General features: G+C 46.0%; 1 protein-coding gene across 1 annotated transcript in view; it reads left to right on the top strand.

Annotated features, from left to right (window-relative positions):
- The first annotated feature begins 2,745 nt into the window (after positions 1-2,745).
- The window catches only part of tomm7 (translocase of outer mitochondrial membrane 7 homolog (yeast)), a 29,907-nt gene continuing 10,895 nt past the window's right edge, over positions 2,746-21,757 (top strand). Inside the window, exons 1-2 of the mRNA XM_055661318.1 lie at positions 2,746-2,927; positions 18,939-18,987. Coding sequence (XP_055517293.1) covers positions 2,825-2,927; positions 18,939-18,987 — 152 coding nt within the window. The 5' untranslated portion in view covers positions 2,746-2,824. The remainder of the gene's footprint in view (positions 2,928-18,938; positions 18,988-21,757) is intronic.

The following is a 21,757-nucleotide window of genomic DNA, read 5'->3' on the forward strand; positions in this document are numbered from 1 at the left end:
TCTGCCACAGAAGGTAGTTGAGGCCAGTTCATTGGCTATATTTAAGAGGGAGTTAGATGTAGCCCTTGTGGCTAAAGGGATCAGGGGGTATGGAGAGAAGGCATGTACAGGATACTGAGCTGGATGATCAGCCATGATCATATTGAATGGTGGTTCAAGCTCGAAGAGCCGATTGGCCTACTCCTGCACTTAATTTCTATGTTTCTCTCTCCTCACCCCTCTCCCTCTCTCCCCCACCCCCTTCCCTCTCTACCACCACCCCCTTCCCCCTGTCCCCCCTCTGTCCCTCTTCCACCCACCCCTACCCCCCCTCTTCCCCCCTACTCTCCACTTCTATCACCTTACCCCACCCCTCTCCCTCCCCCACCCCCTCTCCCCCTTCCCCTCTCTCTCCCCACCCCCTTCCCCTACCACTCTGTCCCTCTTCCACCACTCCCCCGTCCCTCTTCCAGCACTCCCGCTACCCCTCTACCCCTCCCCCCTCCCCTCCCCACTCTTCCACTTCTCTCCCACTTCTCTCCTCCCCCTCTCCCCCACCCCCTTCCCTCTCTACCCCACCCTGTTCCCTCTCTCCCCCCGCCCCCTTTCCCCTATCCCTCTTCCATCACTCCCCCTACCCCTCTCCTCCTCCCTCCCCACTCTTCCACTTCTCTCCCCCTTTCCCTCCACTCTCCCTCCCCACTCTTTCCCCTCTCTACCCCCACCCTCTCCTCCTCCCCTCCCTCCCCATCCCCTCTCCCCCACATCTCTCACCCCCTACCCCGCTCTCCTTTCCCTTCCAAATTGATCCCGTTTCCTCCTCCTCCTCTCCCCTCCCTCCCCTCTTCTCACACCCCCCCCCCCCCCCCCCCCCGCAAATGCCATTTTGTCGTGTTTATGTACACATTTTTAATCAAATCCTTCTCCCCCCTCCTCCCAATATTTCAAAATAAACTGGCATCTCACCCATAGAATCAGCCCCAGCCCCTGGTGAACGTTCCATCGTGTGATGTCACAATGCCCAATGCTCAAAGACATTGTTGCCATAGAGGGAGTACAGAGAAGGTTCGCCAGACTGATTCATGGGATGTCAGGACTTTCATATGAAGAAAGACTAGATAGACTCGGCTTGTACTCGCTAGAATTTAGAAGATTGAGGGCAGATCTTATAGAAACGTACAAAATTCTTAAGGGGTTGGACACGCTAGATGCAGGAAGATTGTTCCAGATGTTGGGGGAATTCCAGAACAAGGGGTCACAGTTTAAAGATAAGGGGGAAATCCTTTAGGACAGAGATGAGAAAAACATTTTTCACACAGAGAGTGGTGAATCTCTGGAATTCTCTGCCACAGAAGGTAGTTGAGGCCAGTTCATTGGCTATATTTAAGAGGGAGTTAGATGTGGCCCTTGTGGCTAAAGGGATCAGGGGGTATGGAGAGAAGGCAGGTACAGGATACTGAGTTGGATGATCAGCCATGATCATATTGAATGGTGGTGCAGGCTCGAAGGGCCGAATGGCCTACTACTGCACTTAATTTCTATGTTTCCCTCTCCTCACCCCTCTCCCTCTCTCCCTCACCCCCCTTCCCTCTCTGTCTCTCTGCTCACACATTTAAGAACCCCACCACCACTTATTCTCTGTTTATTATTTTTTTCATCTTTTCCCCCCTACATGTTAGGTCTGAGTGCTTCCCTTCTCTGCCTCCTGCCCCACACACTGTCTACTAGCTTTCTCTATTTGAGTCCATCCCCCCTACCATTCTAGTTTAAATGCTTGATCTGATTGTATAGCATGCAAAACGAAGCTTTTCATTGTATCTTGATACACATGATAATAATAAAACTAAATCTAATTTTCATTTTCGTATTTGCCTTTATCGAGAAGTGGCTCCTGAGCTGTGGGAAGCAAAGATACTTGAGGAGCCTCCTTTGGTGGGGATCAAAGATACTAGAGGAGCAAGATAGACCACTCCTACGAAATCCAATGGACTGACGTGTAGTATGCAACGGAACGTCACTTCCGCCATTTTAGGAATAAGACCCCGACCTCTGTTATGCCTCTCGCAGTTTAATCCACGTCAGTCCATTGGATTTTGCAGGAGTTGATCTTGGTCTATCTTAGCCTTCTATGATAGACCATTATGATCTTTGTTTATAATAATGTGCTTCTTTTTTAAAAAAAAGTTAAAAAGGGAAACTGTGTATAAAATGAGCGACAATGAGCAATGATAGGTCTCTGGGCCATATGCATTCTATGATCTTTGGGTTAATCAGTGTTGTGGGGGAATGGTATGTGTGTGTTTCTGTGTGTGAGAAGCAAGATAGAGATAATAGATTTCAAAGTTCCTCATGGATCAGAAGTAACTTTGATTTAAAGCAACTCATGATGTACATGAGCCATTCTCATGATACATAGATCTAACAATATATACATAAATACATACATAAAGCGCTCGCTCAGAGGACCTCAAGAAACGCTTGTGAGTAGAAATAGGTTTTAAGTCTAGACCTAAAGTAGTCGATGGAGGGGGCAGTTCTGATGAGAAGAGGGATGATATGATACACACACGTATATACATTTGATATTGATGTATATAATCACATTCAGGTAAATACATACACACATACATATTTCTCTAGTTTCTTGTATACATATATAAACACATATATTCGCCTAGTGGTCTATCTTGCTCCTGTAGTATTTTTGGTGTGGGGTGCCCAAGGAAGGGTTCCCTGCTTCTTGCCGCCGGGCCGGCCTGTAGGTGGCGCTGTGCTGAGCGGAAGCCGCCCGTCGGTTTCCGGTGTGAGGAGCTGCGGGCGCCCGGTGCCGGCGGAGCGCACGAGGATGGTCAGGATGAGCAAAGACAGCAAATGGCGGCTACAACAAGTGTTCCGCTGCACACAGTTCGCCATCCGCTGGGGCTTCATCCCGACGGTGCTTTACCTGGGTCAGTATCGGCGGCGGCGGCCGTTTGACCTCGCGGTGCCGATGTAGAGAGCGCGCGTTGGGCAGCCGTGACCCCGCGACCCCTCCACCTGGAGCACGTGACCCCGCGACCCCTCACCTGGAGCACGCGACCCCTCCACCTGGAGCACGTGACCCCGCGACCCCTCCACCTGGAGCACGTGACCCCGCGACCCCTCCACCTGGAGCACGTGACCCCGCGACCCCTCCACCTGGAGCACGTGACCCCCGCGACCCCTCTCCACCTGGAGCACGCGACCCCGCGACCCCTCCACCTGGAGCACGTGACCCCGCGACCCCTCCACCTGGAGCACGTGACCCCGCGACCCCCCCCACCTGGAGCACGCGACCCCGCGACGCGACCCTCCACCTGGAGCACGTGACCCCGCGACCCCTCCACCTGGAGCACGTGACCCCGCGACCCCTCCACCTGGAGCACTGGTCCTCAGGCAACAGCTGCCACCAGTCCCTGCTTCACTGCAGGCTCCATTCCTAAATGTGTTATTCTGTTATCACTGGGATGCCGGGTCGCTATGAGACCGCACCTGTAATATTGCGTACAGGTTTGGTGTCTTTATCCGAGAATATACGTGTCATAGAGGGAGAACAATCACTGGATTGCATTCAGTTTGTCCAATCTTTAGGGATTGAACACGCTAGATGCAGGAAACATGTTTCCGATGTTGGGGGAGTCCAGAACCAGGGGCCACAGTTTAAGAATAAGGGGTAGGCCATTTAGAACTGAGATGAGGGAAAACTTTTTCACTCAGAGAGTTATGGAATTCTCCGCCATAGAAGTCAGTGGAGGCCGATTCACTGGGTGCATTCAAAAGAGAGTTTGATGGGGCTCGAGGAATCAAGGGATATTGTGGAAACTCCTGCACCTATTTTCTATGTTACCTGTCCTGTTTCATAAATCAAGTGTGTTGTAATTAGGTGGCAAAAAAAAGGAAACAGATAGATAGCTGTGAAAGTAGAGGTCATGTGTTTTACCTATGACAAATAGATCTCTCCCAAGTGCCTAATTTTCTTCTGTGTGCCGGTTAGTAGGTTAATAGATTACTGGAAAATATCCCTAATATAGGTATTGGATGGGGGTAGGAGAACCGTGTTGAGTACATGCAATTATATAGATTACAATGAAAATAAATGGGGGATACAGTCATTGGGATTGTTCTCGGAAACAGCATGGGTGAAAGCTATTTGGTTCATCAAATCTATGTCATAGCAAAGTATGAGATATATTCAGAATATTTAGAGGATCTGACTCATCCGGTGGATCAGTTTGAGCAATTTGTAAAAATAACAAACTCCTATCTTTACTTCCACTTATGTCATTTTCTTATGACTTGTGGTTTGTGGCATATTAAGGAACCATCTGATGTGATGTGATAATTGCATTTCTACTGCAATTGGAGGAGCCACTTGTATAAAACAAGATGTAGCAATGTTACAAAATTTTGAGATTTAAAAAATCAAGTCTGCAATTTATCCCATCAGATAAAGCATAAAAATAAGTTTAATTTGACACCTAATTCACTTTCATATCTCGTATTTAAAAAGTTATGGCCATTTTCATACTCGGAAATTAGCATCTTGTTCCCTATTGATTTTCTATGGACATAACAAAAAAGCTGTGATCGTGGACAGTCAAAAGCCCATAACTTTCTTAAAAATTAAGAGAACTGAATGAAATTTTCAGTTATCATAGATTGAAGCATTCTGAAATTAAAGCATATAATTAGTTAGTTACCTAATTGTAGCTAATTACAAACTTCAATTACTAGATCTAAACCTATCCATTTCTTAATAAATGATTAACATTTTTAAATAGCCTAAGTCCTGGCGATATCATGGCGGGGAAATTTGCAAAGGCCACTGGGGAGACTTTAAACTAGAATGGTTGGGGTGAGGGACTCAAATAGAGAAAGCTAGTAGACAGAATGGGAGGCAGGAAGCAGAAAAGGGAAGCACTCGGACACAAGAGGAGAAAGAAAAAAAAGGAAATAAACAGAGAAGAGACGGGGGGGGTTCTTAACTGTTCATATTTTAATGCTAGGAGCATTGTAAGAAAGGTGGATGAGCTTAGAGTCTGGATAGACACCTGGAAGTATGATGTTGTGGTGATCAGTGAAACATGGTTGCAGGAGGGCTGTGAACTAAATATTCCAGGATTTCGTTGCTTCAGGTGTGATAGAATTGGAGGGGCAAGAGGTGGAGGTGTTGCATTGCTAGTCAGGGAAGATATTACAGCAGTGCTTTGGCAGGATAGATTGGAGGGCTCATCTAGGGAGGCTATTTGGGTGGAACTGAGAAGTGGGAAAGGTGTAGCCACACTTATAGGAGTGTATTATAGACCGCCAAATGGGGAATAGAATTGGAAGAGCAAATATGTAAGGAGATAGCAGATATTAGTATTAAGCACAAGGTAGTGATTGTGGGAGATTTCAACTTTCCACACATAGACTGGGAAACACATTCTGTAAATGGGCTGGATGGTTTGGAGATTGTAAAATGTGTGCAGGTTAGTTTTTTGCAGCAATACATAGAGGTACCTACTAGAGGAGGGGCAGTGCTGGACCTCCTGTTAGGAAATGAGACGGGACAGGTGGCGGAGGTATGCCTTGGGGAGCACTTCGGGTCCAGTGATCACAATACCATTAGTTTCAATATAATTGTGGAGAAGGTCAGAACTGGACCTAGGGTTGAGATTTTTGATTAGAGAAAGGCTAACTTTGATGAGATGCGAGATGAATATGAATGAATGAATGAAAACTTTATTGTCATTCAGATATACACCTAGACACAGTGCACCTTGAACGAAATTTCGTTGCATTTTACTCTCCAAAATCAGTTAAAAGTTAAAAGTTCCAGGTGCGTCCATAAAAATGCGTCATGCGCATGGTTCTGTAAAATAAATATATATTAAAAAGTTTTTAAAAGTGACGATATTTAAAAAGTTCTAGCCTCGGTTTTTTTGATTGTTCAGTAATCTTATGGCCTGGGGGATGAAGCTGTTGCAGAACCTGGTTGTCCCGCTCTTCATGCTGCGGTACCTCCTCCCAGAGTTAAGCAGTATGAACAGTCCAAATTGTGGGTGTGTGGGGGCTCTGATAATGCCCTTAGCTCTACTCAGACAGCGCTTGTACCCCATGTCCATGATGGAAGGAAGAGAAGTCCCAGTGATTTTTTCCGCTGTCCTCACCACTCTCTGAAGGCACTTCCAGTCCGCAGCTGTACAGCTGCCGCACCACGTGGAGATGCAGCTGGTCAGGACCGACTCAATTGTGCTTCTGTAGAAAGTGGCGAGGATGGGAGGGTGGAGGTGTAAACTTCTCAACCTGCGGAGGAAGTACAACCGCTGCTGTGCCTGTTTTGCCAGAGATGTAATGTTTGTGGACCAGTTTAAGGTGTCCGTTATATGCACCCCCAGGAACTTGATGCTTTTCACCTGCTCCACTGCTGAGTTGTTGATGCAAAGTGGAGTGTGACTGGGCTGAATTTTCCTTCTGAAATCGACGACAATCTCCTTGGTTTTGTTCACATTTAGGAGAAGGTTGTTCCTGCTGCACCAATTCACCAGCTGTTCCACCTCCTCTCTATATGCCTGGTCGTCGTTATTGCGGATGAGGCCCACTACTGTTGTGTCATCCGCGTATTTGATGATATGGTTAGTAGTGGACCTGGCGACACAGTCATGTGTCATCAATGTAAAGAGCAGCGGACTCAGGACACAGCCCTGAGGGGAGCCGGTGCTCAATGTGATGACCGAGGAGGTGTTCTTCCCCACCCGCACAGACTGTGGTCTTTCAGAAAGAAAATCCAGGATCCAGTTGCATAGTCTGTTATTGAATCCTAAGGGTGCCAGTTTGCTCACCAGATGCTGGGGGATTATCGTGTTAAATGCTGAGCTGAAATCAACAAACAGCATCCGCACGTGGGTGTTCCTCTCCTCCAGGTGTTGTAGGCTCAGGTGGACTGCAGAAGAGATAGCATCCTCTGTGGAGCGGTTCGGCCGATAAGCAAACTGGAACGGGTCAAAACTGGAGGGGAGTTTTGACACCATGTGCTGCTTAATAAGCCTCTCAAAGCACTTCATTATTATTGGTGTGAGTGCTACGGGGCGATAATCATTCAGGCAGGTTATTGTGGACTTTTTGGGTACTGGTATGATAGTGGCTGTCTTGAAACACGATGGTACAATGGCCTTGTTCAGGGAGATGTTAAAAATATCTGTCAGAACCAGAGCCAGCTGGTCGGCACATCCCCTAAGCAGACGCCCCGGTATATTATCCGGTCCGGCTGCCTTTCGCTGGTCAATGCCCTCCAGGATTCTGCGGACTTCAGCAGTTTCAAAAGACAGTGACTGTTCTCCTGGATGTGGCTCTAATTTCCGCACTGTAGTGGTGTTCAGTGCCTCAAACCTGCCGAAATGATTATTTAGTTCATTTAGAAAGTCTGTGTCATCTTTACAAGACATCTGAGGGGCCTTGTAATTTGTTATGGCCCGGATGCCTTCCCACATGTTCCGGGTGTTGTTACCCTCCTGGAAGAAACCCTCGATTTTCTGTCCGTGGGCGCGCTTTGCTTCCCTAATTTTGCGGTTGAGGTTGGCTCTCGCTGTTCTCAGAGCCCCCAAATCACCAGATTTAAAAGCCGCATTTCGTTCTTTCAGCATGGCACGCACCTCTGCAGTAATCCAAGGTTTGTGGTTGGCCCGGGTTGTGATGTTCCTGATGACAGTGACATCCTCCATGCACTTCTGTATATATCCTGACACAGACATGGCATACTCATCCACATTGATGGTTTGGTTGTGAGTGGCTGCTGTCCTGAACATGTCCCAGTCCGTACACTCAAAGCAGTCCTGGAGTGCTTCTATAGCTCCCTCAGACCAGACTCTAACCTGCTTCACAGTGGGTTTCTCTCTGATCAGCAGGGGCTTATAGGCTGGGATAAGCATTACAGAGAGGTGGTCAGAGGAGCCGAGGTGAGGCCGGGATACTGCTCTGAAAGCCTGCTTGATGTTACTATAGACCCGGTCCAGCGTATTCTCTCCACGTGTAGCAAAGTCCACATATTGATGGAAATGAGGGAGGACAGTCTTCATGTTGGCCTGGTTAAAGTCCCCAGCAACAATGACAACACCCTCTGGATGATTTCTTTGCAACTCACTGATGGAACGGTAGAGAATACGCAGAGCCTCCTTAGTGTTGGCTGCGGGGGGGATGTATACAGCAGTAATGCTAACCACAGTAAACTCCCGTGGCAGATAGAATGGCCTGCATTTCACAGTCAAAAACTCTATGTCCGTAGAGCAGTGACTGGAAACAGCGGTAGCATTATTACACCAGCTGTTGTTTGATGTTGTGAGATGATTTAAAAGGAGTGAACTGGGACATTTTGTTTTATGGGAAAGATGTAGAAGAGAAATGGAGGACATTTAAAGGGGAAATTTTAAGAGTACAGATCATTATGTCCCTGTTCGGTTGAAAGGAAACAGTAAAAATTGCAAAGAGCCCAGGGAGATCTACAATAATTATAGGCAGCATGAAGTAAATGAGGTGATTGAGGAGTATAAGGAATGTAAAAAGAATCTTAAGAAAGAAATTAGAAAAGCTAAAAGAAGATATGAGGTTGCTTTGGCAAGTAAGGTGAAAGTAAATCCAAAGGGTTTCTACAGCTATATTAATAGCAAAAGGATAATGAGGGATAAAATTGGTCCATTGGAGAGACAGAGTGGGCAGCTATCTGCAGAGCCAAAAGAGATGGGGGAGATATTGAACAATTTCTTTTCTTCGGTATTCACCAAGGAGAAGGATATTGAATAATGTGGGGTAAGGGAAACGAGTAGAGTAGCTATGGATACTATGAGTTTCAAAGTAAAAGAAGTCCTGACACTTTTGAAAAATATAAAAGTGGATAAGTCTCCAGGTCCTGACAGGATATTCCCTAGGACATTGAGGGAAGTTAGCCGGGGCTATGACAGAAATATTTCAAATGTCATTAGAAACGGGAATAGTCCCCGAGGATTGGCATACTACGCATGTTGTTCCATTGTTTAAAAAGGGTTCTAAGAGTAAACCTAGCAATTATAGACCTGTTAGTTTGACTTCAGTGGTGGGCAAATTAATGGAAAAGATACTTAGAGATAATATATATATATAAGCATATTATAAGAGGGTAATGGTAGATGGCTGTTTGTCGGGTTGGAGGCAGGTGACTAGTGGGGTGCCTCAGGGATCTGTGTTGGGTCCTTTGTTGTTTGTCATGTACATCAATGATCTGGATGAATGGGTGGTAAATTGGATTAGTAAGTATGCAGATGCTACCAAGATAGGGAGTGTTGTGGATAATGAAGAGGATTTCCAGAGATTTCATATCTTCTACAGAGTGATTTAGGCCATTTGGAAAAATGGGCTGAAAGATGGCAGATGGAGTTTAATGCTGATAAATGTGAGGTGCTACACCTTGGCAGGACAAATCAAAATAGGACGTACATGGTAAATGGTAGGGAATTGAAGAATACAGTTGAACAGAGGGATCTGGGAATAACCGTGCATAGTTCCTTGAATGTGGAATCTCATATAGATAGGGTGGTAAAGAAAGCTTTTGGTATGCTAGCCTTTATAAATCAGAGCATTGAGTATAGAAGCTGGGATGTAATGTTAAAATTGTACAAGGCATTGGTGAGACCAAATCTGGAGTATGGTGTACAATTTTGGTCGCCCAATTATATGAAGGATGTCAACAAAATAGAGAGAGTACAGAGGAGAATTACTAGAATGTTGCCTGGGTTTCAACAACTAAGTTACAGAGATAGGTTGAAGAAGTTAGGTCTTTATTCTCTGGAGCGCAGAAGGTTAAGGGGGAACTTGATAGAGGTCTTTAAAATGATGAGAGGGATAGACAGAGTTGATGTGGACAAGCTTTTCCCTTTGAAAATAGGGAAGATTCAAACAAGAGGACATGACTTCAGAATTAAGGGACAGACGTTTAGGGGTAACATGAGGGGGAACTTCTTTACTCAGAGAGTGGTAGCGGTGTGGAATGAGCTTCCAGTGGAAGTGGTGGCGGCAGGTTCGTTGGTATCATTTAAAAATAAATTGGATAGGCATATGGATGAGAAGAGAATGGAGGGTTATGGTATGAGTGCAGGCAGGTGGGACTAAGGGAAAAAAGTTGTTCGACATGGACTTGTAGGGCCGTGATGGCCTGTTTCCGTGCTGTAATTGTTATATGGTTAAGTGTCCAAATAATATTCACAAATAATTCACAATTAAACATGATTTTTAAATCTCATTTACATTAATTTTTAGGCCAAATGGAAGGAATTTAGTGTTCAATTGCTGTAAATTAATGTCCATTTAAATCAGCTTTCTAGTGGGATCCTGTGAACGCGCTGGTTTAGAACGTTCACATTGCGCTAGATTTGTGCCCCCAAATGCCCAGAAAAATACTGCGGGATATAATGGGCCCAAAATTAGCTACTCGCAACATTAAACTTTGTATAAAGGGTTCTTAAGAAGCCCTTTTTAACGTAAAAATAAACAGCCTACCTTCTGTTTTCCCCTGTATGAGATCTGGCCCGTTGTCGGCGGTCGGGGGTTTAGAGATTAATTTTTAACCTACTATAACAAGTAAAGAAATCCCTTAAAACTAATAATAGCTCAAGCGAGGGAATCTTCCAGCGATTTTTCGTTAATAATTAACTAGGCTGAAAAACCGCGATTTGAACAGCCTAGGGAAAATCGCGTTTTAAACCTGCCCCCCTCTAAACGGCGCCAAAATCGCGCACACGGGCTGGGACAGATTTTCAGCGACGCTTCAGGTACGCTTTGCAACATACCTACAAGATGGTTGCAATATTTAGACAGAATCTGAGTGTCATCTTAGTTGTCTACTGTCACAAAATAGAGATATCTTTATCTAGATTAATTCTCAATTGAAAGTAATGTATCATTTAGTTACTCATGGATGTACATTCAAGCTGAAGGGAGAGATTGTTCACATTGGCTCTTTCTGTCCACGTACAATTTCTATGTGCTAAATGATGAAATGTAATGTGGTGTTAGATATGAGACATTTGCATATTCTCCAGCTAAGAGCAGTGTTTAGTTTGTGAGCTTTTATATTAAAGCATATGGGAAGAAGATACAACTTTATAAACGAGTGTAAAACAGGAAATGCTGGAAACACTCAGAAGATCAGGCACCATTTGTGAAATTAAAAGTAGGCAATGTTTCAGATCCCACGAGATTTTTAAGAAAGCACAAACACAATGAGTAAGGAGTATGTGGATAAATGTGAGGTTATCCACTTTGGTGGCAAAACAGGAAAGTAGACTATTATCTGAATGGTGGCCGATTAGGAAAAGGGGAGATGCAACGAGACCTGGGTGTCATGGTACACCAGTCGTTAAAAGTAGGCATGCAGGTGCAGCAGGCAGTGAAGAAGGCGAATGGTATGTTAGCATTCATAGCAAAATAGGAGCAGGGAGGTTCTACTGCAGTTGTACAGGGTCTTGGTGAGACCACATCTGGAGTATTGCCTACAGTTTTGGTCTCTTAATCTGAGGAAAGACATTCTTGCCATAGAGGGAGTACAGAGAAGGTTCACCAGACTGATTCCTGGGATGTCAGGACTTTCATATGAAGAAAGACTGGATAGACTCGGTTTGTACTCGTTAGAATTTAGAAGATTGAGGGGGGATCTTATAGAAACTTACAAAATTCTTAAGGGGTTGGACAGGCTAGATGCAGGAATATTGTTCCCGATGTTGGGGAAGTCCAGAACAAGGGGTCACAGTTTAAGGATAAGGGGGAAATCTTTTAGGACCGAGATGAGGAAAACATTTTTCACACAGACAGTGGTGAATCTCTGGAATTCTCTGCTACAGAAGGTAGTTGAGGCCAGTTTATTGGCTATATTTAAGAGGGAGTTAGATGTGGCCCTTGTGGCTAAAGGGATCAGGGGGTATGGAGAGAAGGCAGGTACAGGATACTGAGTTGGATGATCAGCCGTGATCAAATTGCAGGCTCGAAGGGCCAAATGGCCAACTCCTGCACCTATTTTCTATGTTTCTATAAATAGGACAGTCTTGTGGCTATCTTTGAGATGATATGACATTAATTCGTAACTGAGTAAAATTTTGAAGTTCTGAGATCATCTATTTTCAATATACCAAATTTACAATGTTGTTTGTTTGTTCTATTTTTCTTGGTATTAGAAGTGGGTCTTTGGAAAATTGGTCAATTAGCAAATGTTTTGATTTTAGTTTTTAAATGATGGACTATTATCTTTATTCCTTTCATGCAATTCCTTTCATGCAGGCATTTTACGATGTCAATGGTCAGATCAGGGAGAACTGCCCCTCTGATGGATGCTACTGTCTTTTGGCTGTCATTGATTATTACCTGTGTGCAGTAAATGGAAATGACAAATTTCTGGTGTTGCCTTTCGTCCTGGAGAGAATTGTAGATGAATATTTCTTGTTAATGAATGATACAACAAGACAATTATTTCTATTAAATGATCACTGGCAATTTGGAGGGTCGTGGATGCTCGGTCATTTAGTTCATTCAAAACAGAGGTCAATAGGTTTCTGAGTATTAAGTGACCAAAGGGATCAGGGTTTGCACTGATATCTTGTTGAGATTGAAGATCAGCCAAGATTTAGATGAATAATGGAGCAGGCTTCAAGGGTGTGGAGATTATGTTTGCTATTTCTTTGTTTCTTCTGGATTTTATCTGTCTTCAGTGTGAATTGACCTTGAGACATAAAGTGTTGCTCTGAGATTTTTATGAGCTGTTTTAGGAATAGTTCTGTTGTAGATGGGTGAAATGACGTGCGGATAGTGGGTGTGGAATTCACATGCTCTCCCTCTAATCATGATGGACTTGGCTATCCGTCAGTACAGCGGCTGTAAAAGGACAGCACCACGGGGAGGGGGGGGGGGGGGGTGGAGTATTCCTTCCACAGCATGTGGGGAGTCTGGCCCGAGTCAACACAATAGGAACATTGAGAAGGAGGGTGTCGGGGATCATGCCAGCAACTCACTCAGTAGCTTGGGTGGCTGGAGCGGCCGTTGGAAACTGCAGCTAGACCCGGGGCTTGCAGGCGACCTGGGTGCTACAGCCAGTCCTGGGGCTCGCAGGCGACCTGGGAACTGCAGACAGTCCCAAAATTTAGCAGCTCAAAATGGGGGTGCATTTTTGATGCAGGTGCGTCTTCATTGCCGGGTGTAGTGTATTTGGATGCTTGGAACTGACTCAAAAGAACTCTCAGATACGGGAGTAAACTAACAAGCTTCTTTATTGCAGGACGCCACCTTGAGTTTCCCCCAGCCCATGCGTCCCCTCGCACAAGACATAACATATGCTAATTATCTTACATACATCACACTGCTCCCCCTTTAACTTGGAGGCAGGTAACATCATTTACATTATATACATTACACCGGGAAATACGGTAAATGCAGTTTGCAAGTTAGAATTGCAGCTGCGAACATTGTTTCCACGTGACAGAAGATGCCTACAACTTTGCAAAGGCTGGCAAATCCAAACCGCTGGTCTCCCAAATGCTCGTATGTATATACAAGCATTTGTACGCTGAGGAGGACGTATTTATTTTTGCTGAAATCTATATATACGTCTGCAGCTCTGTCCGTTTTAATCTTTTTGCTCACATGTTAAAAAAAACACAGATTTGTGAGACAAGATCTCCCACGTACAAAATCATGTTGGCTATGCCTCATCAGCCCATGTTCATCTAAATGCATTGTCCATTTAAATGTAATTTTATCCCTTAGAATATTTCCATCCACAGATGTTAGGCTCACTGGCCTGTCATCCCCTAGCTTTTCCCTGCAGCCCTTCTTGAATAGAGGCACAACATTTGCCACCTTACAGCACCTCACCTGTCTTTAATGACGACTCGTAAATCTCAGCCAGTGCACCTGCAATCTCCCGCAGTGTCCTCGGATATATTAGATCAGGCCGAGAAATGTATCTACTTTCATACGTGTCAGAACCTTCAGCACCTCTTTGACCATAATACTGACTGCTCTCAAGACCAAAGATCCTATAGCGAAGTAAGATAGACCACTCCTGCTAAATGCAATGGGCGTACGTGTAGTACGCAACGGAGCGGAACATGGGCTTTTTTTTCATCCATTTCAGTAACCCGACGCGATCCGACTTGCAGTGTAATCAACGTTGCGGGGGAACAGTTTGTGTTAATAAATTATAATTCTGAAAATGAGGTGAAGATTTTTACCAAATAACTTTTATTTTACGAGGATGTTTCCGTAACCGGCCTCCGTCTCCGCACTAGTATTTTTGCTCCACTATGGGATCTTTGGTGTGGAGATGGAAGCCGGTTACGGAAATGGGGCCGAAAATTACCCGTGAATCTGCCCATGACCGTACTACGTCTTTTTCGTCGAGTTGGGCTATCTTGCTTGCTATAGGATCTTTGCTCAAGACTGCCCCCGTGTTCCCCAGTCCTTGTGTCTTTCTCCATGGTAAAACAGAGCAGAAATACACGTTGAGGACCTTGCCACTCTTCTGTGGCTCCACACAGAGTTGACCACTTTCATTCTTGAGGGGTTCCACTCTCTCTTTACCCTTTTTCATTTTATAGTCAAGTCAAGTCAAGTTTATTTGTCACATACACATACGAGATGTGCAGTGAAATGAAAGTGGCAATGCTCGCGGACTTTTGTGCAAAAGATAAACAACCAAACAACCAAACAAACTATAAACACAATCATAACACACATATTCTTTTACACAATAAATAATGGAAGGAAAAAACGTTCAGTAGAGTTAGTCCCTGGTGAGATAGGCGTTTACAGTCCGAATGGCCTCTGGGAAGAAACTCCTTCTCAACCTCTTCGTTCTCACCGCATGGCAACGGAGGCGTTTGCCTGACCGTAGCAGCTGGAACAGTCCGTTGCAGGGGCGGAAGGGGTCTCTCATGATATTGTTGGCTCTGGAGTTGCACCTCCTGATGTATAGTTCCTGCAGGGGGGCAAGTGAAGTTCCCATAGTGCGTTCGGAGCCTTCTTGTCCTTGGCAGAGCAATTCCCAAACCAGATGGTAATGTTCCCGGACAAGATGCTTTCCACCGCCGCTGCATAGAAGCACTGGAGGATCCTCGGAGACACTCTGAATTTCCTCAATTGCCTGAGGTGGTAAAGGTGCTGCCTTGCCTTACTCACGAGTGCTGAGGCGTGTGATGCCCATGTCATATCCTCGGAGATGTGGACTCCCAGATATTTAAAACAGTTCACCCTATCCACAGGATCCCCATTTATCCTCAATGGAGTGTACGTCCTCGGATGATGTGCCCTCCTAAAGTCCATGATCAGCTCCTTCGTTTTTTTGATGTTCAAGAGGAGGCTGTTATCCTGGCACCAGAGTGCTAGATCAGCCACCTCCTCCCGGTAGGCCTTCTCGTCGTTGTCTGAGATCAGGTACACCACCACAGTGTCATCAGCAAACTTAATTATTGAGTTGGAGCTGAACCTAGCCACACAGTCATGTGTGTACAGGGAGTACAATAGGGGGCTGAGGACGCAACCCTGGGGCGATCCTGTGCTCAGGGTGAGGGACTTCGATGTATTCCCTCCCATCTTGACTACCTGGGGCCTGGCGGTGAGAAAGTCCAGGACCCAGGCACACAGGGAGGTGTTGAGCCCCAATTCCATTAGCTTCCCGGCCAGTCTGGTGGGGACTATCGTGTTGAAGGCTGAACTGTAGTCTCTGAACGGCATCCTCACGTAGCCCCCCTTCTGGCTGTCCAGATGGGAGAGAGCGGTGTGCAAGACCTGAGAGACCGCATCGTTCGTGGATCTGTTCGGACGGTATGCAAACTGCAACGGGTCCATGTTGGGAGGGAGGAAGGCGCAGATGTGTTTCTTCACCAGCCTCAAAGCATTTCATGACTACCGAGGTAAGGGCCACCGGACGGTAGTCATTCAGACAGGCTGGGGAGGCATTTTTTGGTACTGTTACAACGATGGATTTTTTGAAGCAGGCAGGGACCACGGACTTGGCCAGGGAGAGGTTGAATAATGTAGTGAGCACTGGAGCTAGCTGCGTAGCACAGGACCTGAGTACTCGCCCCGAGATGCCATCGGGGCCTGCAGCTTTTCTCGTGTTCACCCGTGTCAGAGCCCTCCTCACGTCGTGCTCGGACAGCGAGAATGTGTGCACATTCCTCCCTTCAGCTTTGGTAGCCAGCCCACTGGCGGTATTGTCGATAGTCGGCAGACCTGGAGTGGTGTTGCCCCTCTCGAAACGAGCGTAAAAGGAGTTCAGGTCATCAGCTAGGGAGGTGCCGGCACTTGCGAATGAGGGAGGGGTGCTCTGGTAGTTGGTACTACAATCCGTAGCCCCTGCCACAGGCTTCTGATGTCCTGCTGCTCCATCTGTAACTCCATCTTGTCTCTGTACCTTCTCTTTGCGTCCTTCACAGCCCTTCGCAGTCGGTAGGACTCTGCCTTGAAGACGTCCATGTTTCCTGATGCCAGGCCTGAGTTGTAGGCAGCGGTGTGAGCATTCAGGGCCACACGAACAGACCTGTCTACCCAGGGTTTTTGGCTCGGAAAGGTGCTTACTCTTACCGTGGGGACGATGTTGTCGGTTACTGTTGCGATGAAGTCCGTGACTGCTTCCGCGAACTCACTGACGTCACTGGAACTTGCTTCGAACATATTCCAGTCAACATCACTCAGTGCATCTTGCAGCATGGCATCTGACTGGTCAGACCACCGCTTTACGTCCCTCGTCTACCGCTTCCCGAACTATCCTCTGTTCATACTCCGTCAACAAGAAAATGGCAACGTGGTCAGATTTTCCTAGCGGAGGGATTGAAACGGCCTTGTAGCCTTTCATGAACGGTGTGTAGCAGTGGTCCCCCCCCCCCCCCCCCCCCCCCCCCCCCCCCCCTCGATGTTTTCTCCGGGTTTTCTTTGCAGACCCGGTGGCACACGTGATGTGTTGGTAGAAGTTCGGCATGACCTTCTTGAGATTTGATTTATTAAAACCTCCAGCCACCACCATAGCCGCATCCGGGTACTTGTTTTGATGTCGACATAGCACATCGTGTAGGGCCGATAGTGCCATGTCGGTGTCCGCCTGCGGTGGAATGTAGACGGCTGTGACGATCACTGAGCCGAACTCCCGGGGAAGGTAGAATGGGCGGCATGAGATCGTCAGGTGCTCCAGGTCCGGCGAGCAGGAACGCAAAAGCATCTTGATATTTCCAGGGTTGCACCAGTTGTTATTGGTCATGAAGCAGACTCCTCCACCCTTGGATTTCCCAGATGCTTCTGTTCTGTCAGCACGGTGGACAGTAAAGGACTCTGTTGGGCAGATTACCTGATCCGGAATCAGCGAGGTCAGCCATGTTTCAGTCAGGCAGAGGATGTTGCAGTCCCTTATGTCCCGCTGGAATCCGACCCTCGCCTTGAGGTCATCCAGCTTGTTTTCCAGGGGCTGGATATTCGCCAGAAGAATGCTGGGCAGAGGGGGGCGAAAGGCTTGGGCTTTCAGCCTATTCTGAATCCCCCCCCCCCCCCCCGCTTCCCTCGATGTTTTCTCCGGGTTTTCCTTGCAGCCGAGCTCCCATTGTTGTTGCAGCAGCTTCTGCTGATCTCTGCTGGCCACGCTGGATCAGTGAGTACAGAGTTTAAAAAGTCTCCGTTTGCCCTGGAGTTTAGATTTAAGAGGGTTTCCCTGTCATACTTTGTTAGTACTGGGGAGTTAGAACTTAGAAATAAGTTAAAAAGGACCATAAAAGTTAAAAACACACACAATTTTCGCGGAGCTGCCACAACGGCGACTGGACAGGGCCACGCCATTTTTTATTTATTTTTTTTATTTTTATTTTATGTACGCATATATCTATCTCTTGGGATTATCCTGAATGCTATCTGCCAGAGCTATCTCCTGACCCCTTTTTGCCCCTGATCTTTTTTAGTTCGCTCCTCAGTTCTAGAAACTCGTCCAGGGATACTTGAACCCATCTTAATTGTGTAGAAAGAAACTGCAGATGCTGGTTTATAGTGCTGAAGTAACTCAGTTACTCAGTGGGTCAGGCAGCATTGGAGAAAGGATGGGTGACGTTTTGGGTTGTGACCCTTCAGAAAGTAGAGGGGAGCGAATTGGAGGTAAGTAAAGGCTAGAACAAAGCACGGTTGGCATGGTTGCCCAGCCAACAATGATCAATGATCATTGATCAATGATCATTGTTGGCTGGGCAAGAGGTGATAATGAAGACATAAAAGGATGCGAACGGTGGAACGTAGGACGACTAGGGAGGGGAGAGAGAGGAAATGCAGGGGTTACTTAAAAGTAGAGAAATCACCATTCATACTGTTGGGTAGTAAGCTGCCCAGGTAAAATATGAGGTGCTGTCCCTTCAATTTGTGTTTGGCCTCACACTGACTGGAGGAGGCCCAGGACAGTATGGGATTGGAAGAGGGGGGTTAAATTATTTTTGGAAACTGGTAGATCACCTGGGCCAAGGCACTTATGCCTGAGCATATGTTCAGCTAAACCATAGCCCAGTCTGTGCTTGATCTCACCGATATATAGGAGCCCACACAGAGAGCAAAGGATACAGTAGATTGGAGGTGGTGCAAGTGAAGCTATCTCACCACTATCGGGGACCCTGGATAGAGTCGAGGGAAGAGGTAGAAGGACAGGTGCTCTGCATGGGTGCAGGAGGTAGCCCCGATGCAGTCACCCGTGTAGCATCAAGGCAGACTCCATGTAGACCTGATGTAGTCGTTAATGTAATATTAATATGTGGGTATGGATTTGCCAGCTGCTCCGTGTTGGTCGACATTTTCTGCTAGGTGGGAACGGGGCATTTCCATTTGTGTTCTCTCCCCACCTTTCAAAATCTAAATTCTAATTCTGTTTTCAAGTGATTTTAATATTGACGTTAGGTATATATTATACATATTTTGTTTTCTTTCAGGTTTTAGAAGAGGTGGGGATCCAGGCATGCCAGAACCCAATCTTCTAAGGTAAACACCTGAAATTATAATGATCATTTGAAGGAACACTTTTTTGTTGCATGTTCTGTTTTGGTGTGGTCAATTGTTTGTTTGTAGTTCTCATTACATTATGTTTCTAAACTCTTAATGCCAATGTTTCAGCAAAGGTACAGATACATTCACTGTAGGATCATGCTGCAAGAATTGTTTTTAATTTTTGTGTGCTCCACGTCAGATATTTATTTTTTGCTTCTTCCCCATACATTTGATTTTAACAAATTAATCGCTACATTTACACGCTGCTATTATTTTGGGTCCAAAACACATTAAAAAGTGTCACTTGAACCAGCAGGTTGTCTCTTCTCTTAATCTCCATCAGTCTTATACCTTTTTCTACCATATACATTATTGAGATTTTTCTTAAATGCAGATGCAACAAAAATTGGTCATGTGGTTAACAGGAATATATATTAAGTTGAAGGATATTGAGAAATGTGGAAAACCAAGTGACTTTGGAATGCATGTCCATTGGTCCTTAAATCAGGCATGATATTCTTCCGATTTAAATCGGAATTCCGATTTTTTTGTTTTCCTAGAAATTAATCTGATTTTTCACCTCGACTAAACCCCTCGATTCGACTAAACCTCTCCTCAACTAAACTTCACACCCCACTACGAAACTTCGCCTCGACTAAACTTCACCTCTCACTTAAACCTCAACTCACTAAACCTCCCACCTCACGACTAATCTCAACCTCACACATAATCCCCGCCTGTCTCCAGCTCCCTCGGGGAGGGGCTGCGGCCGCCGCGGGCGGGGCGGGGTTTGGGCTTGACGTCAACGTCAGAGCAAGTGTTCCCCTCCCACCGGCTCTCAGGTAATGCGCCTGCGCCGCTCTCCATGCTCAGTCCCGCCCCCTGGTTGGAGCCGTTCCGCTCACGTAAGGCGTCGCCAACGGCCGGGGAGGTGGGGCTATAAGTAGCGGGAGAGAGGCGGCGATTAGTCGAGGCGCGGATTAGGTGTGAGGTGGAGTTTAGTCGTGAGGCGGGAGGTTTAGTTAATTTGAACTGGGGTTAAGGTGTGAGGTAAGGTTTATTTGAGGGGAGAGGTTTAGCGAGGTACGGTTTAGTCGAGGCAAGGTTTAGGTGTGAGTAAAAGTTTGGTAGTGAGGTATTGTCATGGCGAGGGGATTAGTCGACGTGTAGATGAGGGGATGTGAGCGTAGGTGAGGTGAGGAGAAGCGGGTGTCTGAGATCAGGAAGGGAGACCGAGGTGCTGCTGAAGGAGACGAGACCACTGCGTTCTGTGGCAGAGAATTCCACAAATTCACAACCCGGAGAAAACGTTTTTTCTCATCTCAGAGCTAGGCAAAGAGACATTTCAGGTAACATTTTGTGTAAAGATTTTTTTCACTGTATGAAGCCATTTATTGAAACATATAAGATTATTAAGGGATTGAACATGTTTAACATTTAAGAGTTAGATAGAGCTCTTAAAGATAGCATAGTCAAGGGATATAGGGAGAAGGCAGGAATAAGGTACTGATTGTGGATGATCAGCCATGATCACAGCTGGCTCGAAGGGCCGGATGGCATACTCCTGCACCTATTGTCTATTTCATGAAATACAGTGGCTTGCAAAAGTATTCATACCCCTTGAACTTTTCCACATTTTGTCACGTTACAACCACAAACGTAAATGTATTTTATTGGGATTTTATGTGATAGACCAACACAAAGTGGTGCATAATTGTGAAGTGGAAGGAAAATGATACATGGTTTTCAAATTTTTTTACAAATAAAAAACTGAAAAGAGTGGCGTGCAAAAGTATTCAGCCCCCCTGAGTCAATACTTTGTAGAACCACCTTTCGCTGCAATTACAGCTGCAAGTCTTTTGGGGTATGTCTCTACCAGCTTTGCACACCTAGAGACTGAAACTTTTGCCCATTCTTCTTTGCAAAATAGCTCAAGCTCAGTCAGATTGGATGGAGAGTGTCTGTGAACAGCAATTTTCAAGTCTTGCCAGAAATTCTCAATTGGATTTAGGTCTGGACTTTGACTGGGCCATTCTAACACATGAATATGCTTTGATCTAAACCATTCTATTGTAGCTCTGGCTGTATGTTTAAGATCGTTGTCATGCTGGAATGTGAACCTACGCCCCAGTCTCAAGTCTTTTGCAGACTCTAACAGGTTTTCTTCCAAGATTGCCCTGTATTTGGCTCCATCCATCTTCCCATCAACTCTGACCAGCTTCCCTGTCCCTGCTGAAGAAAAGCATCCCCACAGCATGATGCTGCCACCACCATGTTTCACAGTGGAGATGGTGTGTTCAGGGTGATGTGCAGTGTTAGTTTTCCGCCACACATAGCGTTTAGCATTTAGGCCAAAAACTTCAATTTTGGTCTCATCTGACCAGAGCATCTTCCTCCACATGTTTACTGTGTCCCCCACATGGCTTGTGGCAAACTGCAAACGGGACTTCTTATGGCTTTTTTTCAACAATGGCTTTCTTCTTGCCACTCTTCCATAAAGGCCCGATTTGTGGAGTGCACGACTAATAGTTGTCCTGTGGACAGATTCTGCCACCTGAGCTGCGGATCTCTGCAGCTCCTCCAGAGGTACCATGGGCCTCTTGGCTGCTTCTCTGATCAATGCTCTCCTTGCCCGGCCTGTCAGTTTAGGTGGACGGCCATGTCTTGGTAGGTTTGCAGTTGTGCCATACTCTTTCCATTTTCGGATGATGGATTGAACAGTGCTCCGTGAGATGTTCAAAGCTTGGGATATTTTTTTATAACC

Source organism: Leucoraja erinacea, chromosome 2 (assembly GCF_028641065.1).
Source record: "Leucoraja erinacea ecotype New England chromosome 2, Leri_hhj_1, whole genome shotgun sequence".
NCBI lineage: Eukaryota > Metazoa > Chordata > Chondrichthyes > Rajiformes > Rajidae > Leucoraja > Leucoraja erinaceus.